Genomic DNA, 8,148 nt, shown 5'->3' with positions numbered 1-8,148 from the left:
GTTTATTGAGGCCCTCGGGCACATATATGATGAGCCAGACCGAGTGCGATTGGCAGAGGACATGGTGATGAGTGTCTGTCAGGGGAAACACTCGGCTGAGTGGTTTTGTATGGAATTCTGCCACTGGGCCGCAGAGGTCTCTAGGAACGACGCTGCACTCCAAGGACTCTTTCGCAGAGGCTTGTCCGAGCGGTTACAGGATGCCTTGGCATTACATCCCCCACCTAACTCACTCGAGGACGCCATGACCAAGGCCGTCCGGATGGACCGCAGGCTGCGGGCCAGGGGGGTGATGAAGGCGGAGACTCCATTGTTCCCTAGTGGAAAAGAGACTGTTTCTGTGACCATGGACGTAGGGGCTCTCTCCCTGAAGGAAAAGGAGAGACAATGCCGGAGAGAAAAGCAGTTATGATTCTTCTGCAGTAAAATAGGACATTGGAAAAGGGAGTGTCCTGATTGTCCATCCTCGACCCGGTCGACGGGAAATGACTAGGTGTGGGTAATCAGCGGGGAGACTACTCAGACCCTGTGGTACCCTTTTCCTCATTTTCTAAGGTGTTGCTTCATGTGGAACTGTTAGTGGACGGTTGTTTTTTTCCCTCTACAGCTTTCATGGACTGCAGATCATCCATCAATCTTATTGACTCCAAATTGGTAACACGCTGTAAGATAGGGACAGTTAGACTAAATGTTCCTATCAAATTGGTGGCCATTGATTCCTCCCCCCTCACTAAAGAGGGAATTATTTTTATGTCTGACTTGTTTTCGCTCAAAGTGGGCGCTGTCCATGTGGAAAACGTAAGTTGCTTGGTTCTGGACAATCTACCAGCCGGATTGGTGTTGGGCATGCCCTGGTTACAACGCCATAACCCAGTCATTAACTGGAAAACGGGGGAGATTTTTCAGTGGGGGTTTAATGATTCGATGTTATGTGATAAGTTTGCACTATTGGTTGAACCTGTTAAATCTGTATCTGTGTCATCTGTCGAGCTGGAAGGTATTCCGGAGTACCTGAAAGAATTCGAAGATGTTTTCTCTGAAAGCGAGGCCCAGACGTAGCCGCCACATAGACCCTTTGACTGCGCTATCGAGTTAGTCCTGGGGGCTAAATTGCCTAAAGCCCATCTATTTAATTTGTCTGGCCCTGAGCGCTTGGCCATGAAAGATTACATTGCTGAGAGTCTTCACAAAGGACACATACGTCCCTCAGTCTCACCTGTGGCGGCAGCAGGTTTTTTTGTTAAGAAAAAAGATGGCAGTTTACGTCCCTGCCTCGATTTACGTGAGCTCAACAAGATTACTGTGCGAAATACGTACCCCCTTCCATTGATTCCCGGTTTGTGAAACCAACTTTCAGGGGCAAAATGGTTCTCCAAACTGCATCTTCAGGGGGCATATAATTTGATAAGGGTCCGAGAGGGGGATGAATGGAAAATCACGTTCCTCACGACCGAGGGACTGTTTGAAAATTTAGTCATGCCGTTTGGTCTTACCAATGCCCCAGCCATATTTCAGAAATTCGTCAACGTGGTATTCTTGGATCTCATTGGTCGTTTTGTTGTCATTTACTTAGACGATATTCTGATATACTCTCCCGACAGTCAATCTCATCTGAATCATGTACGAACCGTTCTCCAAAGACTGAGGGAAAATCATCTGTACGCCAAATTGGAGAAATGTGTGTTTTTTGTTCAAGAATTGTTTATTTTGGGATTAACTGTGTCCTGTGAGGGTTTCCGCATGGACCCCAAGAAGGTGGAGGCCATTGCGGATTGGGTGCAACCCTGAGACCTTAAGGGTCTTCAGCGCTTCTTGGGGTTAGCCAATTATTACCGCAAATTTATTCGGGGGTATTCACAGGTGGTCAAACCACTTACAGATCTTACATGTAAAGGTGCGGATGTGAGAAACTGGTCCTCGCTCTCAAAAGAGGCCTTTGCGACCCTGAAAAGAAGCTTTATGTCTGCTCCCGTGTTAGTACAGCCAGATCCCTCCAAACCATTCGTCGTGGAAGTGGACGTCTCCGAGGTGGGGGTGGGGGCGGAGTTGTCCCAAGGGCCTGCCACTCTAACCAACCTCAGGCCATGTGCTTTCTTTTCCAAGAAGCTCTCTGCTGCAGAAAGAAATTACGACGTAGGCAATAGAGAGCTTCTTGCGGTCAAATTGGCGTTTGAAGAATGGAGGCACATTTTGGAGGGGGCCAGTCACCCGGTTACAGTGATCACGGATCACAAAAATTTGTCATACATTGAGTCTGCTAAAAGACTAACACCCAGACAGGCCCATTGGTCACTTTTTTCCCGTTTTCAGTTTACTATTACATTTCGTCCAGGGTCTAAGAATGTCAAGGCTGACGCCTTATCGCACAGTTTTCAGCCGGTGTCTCCCCCTGAGCCACCATCCTCCATTCTTCACCCTGGGGTTGTGTTAGCAGGGATCTCGTCTGAATTGGAATGGGAGATTAAGGGGGCTCAGTCGCTGGCTCCTGCGGCCAAGCCGGGGGGTAAGTTGTTTGTCCCAGAGCAACTTCGCCTGAAACTCTTGCAGGAATTCCATGAATTCAAGCTGAGTGCTCACACTGGTATTTCAGACACGCGTCTGGCAGTGGCTAGGATCTTTTGGTGGCCTACCCTTGGTTCGAACATAAAAAAATTCATTGCTGGTTGTGTGGTCTGCGCTCAATCTAAAAGCTCTCATAGCCAGCCGGCAGGGGAGCTGATGCCCTTGGCAGTGCCCAAAAGACCATGGACTCACTTATCCATGGATTATGTTACCAATCTCCCTCCATCTAAGGGTAATACGGTGGTATGGGTAGTGGTGGTCAGGTTTTCTAAGCAGGATCATTTTGTACCCCTGTCCGCACTACCGTCAGCTGAGACGTTGGCCAGGTTGTTTGTGCAGCATGTGATCCGGTTGCATGGGGTACCCTTGAATGAGGTGTCTGATCATGGTGTGCAGTTTGTGGCTAAGTTTTGGCATGCTTTCTGCAAAAAGTTAGGGATGTCTCTGTCCTTTTCATCTGCATACCATCCTGAGAGCAATGGTCAGACGGAACGCACTAATCAGTCCCTGGAACAGATCCTCAGGTGTCTAACTTCTGCTAGACAGAATGACTGGTGCGATGCACTGCCGTTGGCTGAATTTGCCTTCAATAGTTGGATGAGTCAATCCACGGGTATGACTCCTTTTTAGATCAGTTATGGGTTCAGTCCTCATTTTGGTGAGTTTTCTCATCTGGACTCGGGGTGTCCTGGTGCTAAGGGCTCTGTTCAGCGATTACAGAAAACGTGGGCAGAAGTCCAGCGGAGTATATCTAGGTCTCAGGGCAGGTATAAGTTTTTCGCGGACAGGAAATGAACACCAGGGCCCACGTTTCAGGTTGGAGACAAGGTTTGGCTCTCCACGCGAAACATTAAGTTGAAGGTTCCTTCAGCCATGTTGGGGCCCAAATTCATTGGCCCATACAAGATTGTGGAAAAAATCAATCCAGTGGTGTATAGGCTGTGCCTTCCACCCTCTTTCAAGATCCCTAATGTCTTCCACAAATCTCTACTGAAACCTTTTGAAGCAGTCCGGGGAGACTCCGAGTCCGCTGCTCCTCCTGTTTTGGCCGAGGAGCAGGTGGAGTACGAGGTTGGTCATATCGTAGATTCCAGGTTAGTACAGTGGTCGGTACAGTACATGGTTCATTGGAAGGGGTATTGACCAGAAGACAGGTCCTGAGTACCGGCCTGGTTGATGCATGCTGTTCACCTGGTTTGAGCTTTCCATGCTAAGTACCCGGGCAAGCTTGGGGGTCCAGAGGCCCCCCCGTTGAGAGGGGGGTACTGTCATGATCTCAGTGCGGGTTTGACTCGCACATGTGGGGTTAATGTCTGGAACCAGTGCTGATGACTGGTATTTCTAGGGTTAAAGGTTGTGAACCCAGTGCAGGCTTACCTGCACACCTGGGGCTTATGATTGTCGCCTCTCCCTGTTTCTGGAAAAGGCTTCTTATAGCCTCAGGAAGCTCCTATCCCCGTCAGTTATACTTTCGCCCTTGGCATAGTGTGGTGACCCCTGAGTGTGTTTATGCTGTGTTCTTGTTTATCTGATACTCTGTGTACGACTCGGTCTGTTCTCTGGATTCTGCTTATTGGATTCTGCTTGGTACCTTCTATGTCTGTTTGGCTTTGACCACTGCCTGGCCCCGACTCTCCGTTCTGTCTCATCCCTGGTACTTTACTGTTATCTCTGTGTATGACCCGGTTTGTCTGACTTTGAGAATTCCTGTATTAGTGTCCTGCCTATCTCTGACAGCAGGACACTAAGGCTGGTTTCACATTTGCGTTTTTTTGCGCTGTAAAAAAACGCATACGTGCGCATGCGTTTTTTCCCCTATATTTAACATGGGTGCGCATACCTGCGCGCTGGCATGCGCATGTATGCGATTTTCATGCGCTGCATTTTTTTGGGGTGTGCGTTTATATTTTCCAGACGCAGCATGTTGCATTTTTTGGCCCTGCAAAAAAGCGCATGCGCACTTATGCGCACGTTTTGCGCTAAAAATGGCCATTATAGCCTATGGATGCGCATACGTGTGCACTGGCATGTGCATGTAAGCGTTTTTTTAGCGCTGCGTTTTTTTGGTAGTGTCCACTTGTTGTACTAGTTATAATCTTCTAAAGTCAAAAAAAAAAAAGTCTATATAAAGGAGGTGCCTGCCAAAACTCTGCCACTACTACACTGACAGATTGGAGAGCAGACAGTCAACAAGGAACCCATCTGATCAGCGAAGAATGTGAGTATATTACATTATATGCCTGTCCTTTTAAATTATGTATGTACTAATGATTTTTATTATTTTTACATGCAGTATGTCTTCAGAATCCGAGTATTCCCCATCGCGGCAGGAATTGGCGCAAGCAGACCGTGAGGTGATTATTTTCGTGCATCTGGTAAGTATATCTGCTGCTTCTCCAAATCTCTTACGTTTTTTTCTACTTTTTTAAGACATCGTCATCATCATCATCTTCTGCGGACGGGACTAGTGAGGGCGAAGAGCAGGAGCAGCGAAGCCAAGTCCCGGTGGTGATACGGAATGTATGTATCAAATGATTTGTAATGTTCTTTATTTTTTATCTTCTATTTTTACTCTTTTTTATGTTTCTTTTTTTGTAACTTTTTATTCAATTTAAATTTGATTATTCTAATGAATGTGTTTTGTCTAGGTTCCACAACGGGATGAAGACGTCTACCTGGATAATGAGCAGCTCATCAGCCTGGTCCAGGAGCGTTCGCCATTGTGGGACAGCCGTGACCGGCTGCACAAGGACATTGTGGTGACCCGGCGGCTATGGAATGAGGTGGCCGCAGCGTTGATGGATGGCTGGGACAGCGCCACAGCATCCTCCAAAAAGGCGTTTAGTGAGTATTTCCCTGCTCTGTATTGTGCCGCAGTGACTGTTGTCCTTGACGGCACTGTTGGGTTTCGTGCTAGGCATATTCTAGCAGGAAACCCAACAGTGTCATTGGGATCTACAGTGACTGCTTTGAGTATTGTATTGCTACATTGTGCTGCAGTGACTGTTGTCCTTGACGGCACTGTTGGGTTTCGTGCTAGGTGTATTCTAGCAGGAAACCCAACAGTGTCATTGGGGTCTACAGTGACTGCTAGGAGTATTGTATTGCTACATTGTGCCGCAGTGACTGTTGTCCTTGACGGCACTGTTGGGTTTCGTGCTAGGTGTATTCTAGCAGGAAACCCAACAGTGTCATCGGGGTCTACAGTGACTGCTTTGAGTATTGTATTGCTACATTGTGCCGCAGTGACTGTTGTCCTTGACGGCACTGTTGGGTTTCGTGCTAGGTGTATTCTAGCAGGAAACCCAACAGTGTCATCGGGGTCTACAGTGACTGCTTTGAGTATTGTATTGCTACATTGTGCCGCAGTGACTGTTGTCCTTGACGGCACTGTTGGGTTTCGTGCTAGGTGTATTCTAGCAGGAAACCCAACAGTGTCATCGGGGTCTACAGTGACTGCTTTGAGTATTGTATTGCTACATTGTGCCGCAGTGACTGTTGTCCTTGACGGCACTGTTGGGTTTCGTGCTAGGTGTATTCTAGCAGGAAACCCAACAGTGTCATCGGGGTCTACAGTGACTGCTTTGAGTATTGTATTGCTACATTGTGCCGCAGTGACTGTTGTCCTTGACGGCACTGTTGGGTTTCGTGCTAGGTGTATTCTAGCAGGAAACCCAACAGTGTCATCGGGGTCTACAGTGACTGCTTTGAGTATTGTATTGCTATATTGTGCCGCAGTGACTGTTGTCCTTGACGGCACTGTTTTTTTTTTAACAACAGTGGACAAAGTCCGAACACGTTGGCGTTCGATCAAGGACCGCTTCAACAGTGATGTTCGTGCTGAGGGCCAGGTTCGCAGTGGATCTGCGTCAAGGACCAGAACTAGATACCGTCACTATCACGCGTTGCAGTTCCTAAGACCGGTCCTTGCCACGAGATCGTAAGTATTATAAATTTTGGGTTTTTATTTTTATTAATCTGTGTTTTTCTAATCCACAGCTGATGCTTCTTGTAAAGGCATGGTAGTAATGATTTTCCTTTATTCCACAGCACCTGGAGCAGCACCCTGCAACCTGGCCCTGGAGCGGTCCTTCCTCGGACGTCCTCTGACCCGTCCCAGCCATCCGACAGCCAGGAAGCACCTTGCAGGTCAGCCACACACACAGCTGGTGACCAGGAAGCTGGGCCATCAGGTGTTCCCCTGTCCCAGGTCTCTGCCACTGGTTATGCGGGCACTACCCGCCAGCGGCAGAGGGCCTTGGACAGGAATGTCTTGCCCGAGTTTATGCATTTGAGCGAGGCCTTTAATTCCAGCCTCAAGTCACTGTCCGACAGAGTTGAAAGCGGTTTTGCACTCATGGAACGTGGTTTTAACCACTTTGAACACCGCTTCAATTCTGTAGAACAGCGCCTTGACCGTCTGGAGGCCGACCTCAACAGACCAGCACACCATTTTTTTAGTAAGATTGAAAAGGGCATGGCGGAACACCTTAGTCCTGAGCAACAGCTGAATGTGCTGCAGGCCTGCAACAATGCTTTCTTGCAGGCTATGCAGCATAATCGGTACGGTCAGCAGTCAGTGGTGTCATTTCCACCTGTGCCACCATTGACTCGCTTCACCTCACTACCGACTTGTGCTGCATACCACTGCACGGACACCTCTATTCAAAGCCAGGACACCCACCGTTACACCACCACAAGTCTGAGTGCAGCTGGTCACTTCACCGACACCACCATGGCAAGCGCTGCTCCTGTCTGGAGCACCACCGCCACTCCCATGCATGCGTGGAGCTCAGCCACCACTAGGCAAACATGGAACAGCCCTGCCGCTACAACAACATGTAGTAGCCCTGCCACCACCACTCTGCAAACCTGGACCATCACTGCCGCCACCAGTCCTCCTGCAAGGACGAGCACTGCCAACGAAGAGCAGCAGCAGCAGCCACCTCAGCAGCAGCAGCCACCACAGCAGCAGCAGCAGCAGCCACCTCAGCAGCAGCCGCCACCTCAGCAGCAGCAGCAGCCACCTCAGCAGCAGCAGCAGCCACACCAGCAGACGGGGGACCTACACTCAATATTTGCCCCTAGTTCAAGGCGAAATCTATCAAGGCGGGCATTGGGCCAAAGTCGGTCCAGGCACACAAGCCTACGGCGACATGCCATTACAACTAATGTACCTGAACAGATTTCCTCTCCTCCAAGTGTTCCTAGTTTAATTCCCTTAACTGGACTACCTTCCCCCACAAGTTTTGTTGCCCCTTCCCCTCAAACACCATCTTCAACTGCAAGTGTTGCATATTCCCTGCACACACCCAAATTGAAACCATCTGCCCCCAAACGCCGTAAAAAATAATTTTTTGGTTTACTTTTTTTGATTAAAAATAAATTTACATTTGTGGTTCACCATTAAAAAGTTTCATTAATGTTGTTTGCGCCGCTCACACACACTGATGGGTAAATACATGTTAAAAACCAACCCAAGGCCTAGTATAGTCATATGTGAAATACCACGGCCTAGTATAGTCATACCAAGGCCTAGTGTAATAACTCTAGTTTTACCAACTTGGATCTGGTTTCATGAAAAAC

The 8,148-nt window shown here is 48.5% G+C and overlaps 1 protein-coding gene across 1 annotated transcript; it reads left to right on the top strand.

The window, feature by feature from the left end:
* The first annotated feature begins 4,562 nt into the window (after positions 1–4,562).
* Positions 4,563–7,915, top strand: LOC141085744 (uncharacterized). Its single transcript, XM_073571278.1, has 3 exons — positions 4,563–5,406; positions 6,343–6,502; positions 6,613–7,915. Exons 1-3 carry the CDS (start codon positions 5,361–5,363, stop codon positions 7,913–7,915), a joined length of 1,509 nt encoding a protein of 502 aa, XP_073427379.1. The 5' UTR covers positions 4,563–5,360.
* Positions 7,916–8,148: the final 233 nt, after the last annotated feature.

The sequence above is a fragment of the Dendrobates tinctorius genome, unplaced genomic scaffold (genome assembly GCF_039654945.1).
Source record: "Dendrobates tinctorius isolate UK_male_01 unplaced genomic scaffold, ASM3965494v1 ptg000029l, whole genome shotgun sequence".
Taxonomy (NCBI): domain Eukaryota; kingdom Metazoa; phylum Chordata; class Amphibia; order Anura; family Dendrobatidae; genus Dendrobates; species Dendrobates tinctorius.
This window is presented reverse-complemented; position numbering and strand designations above follow the sequence as displayed.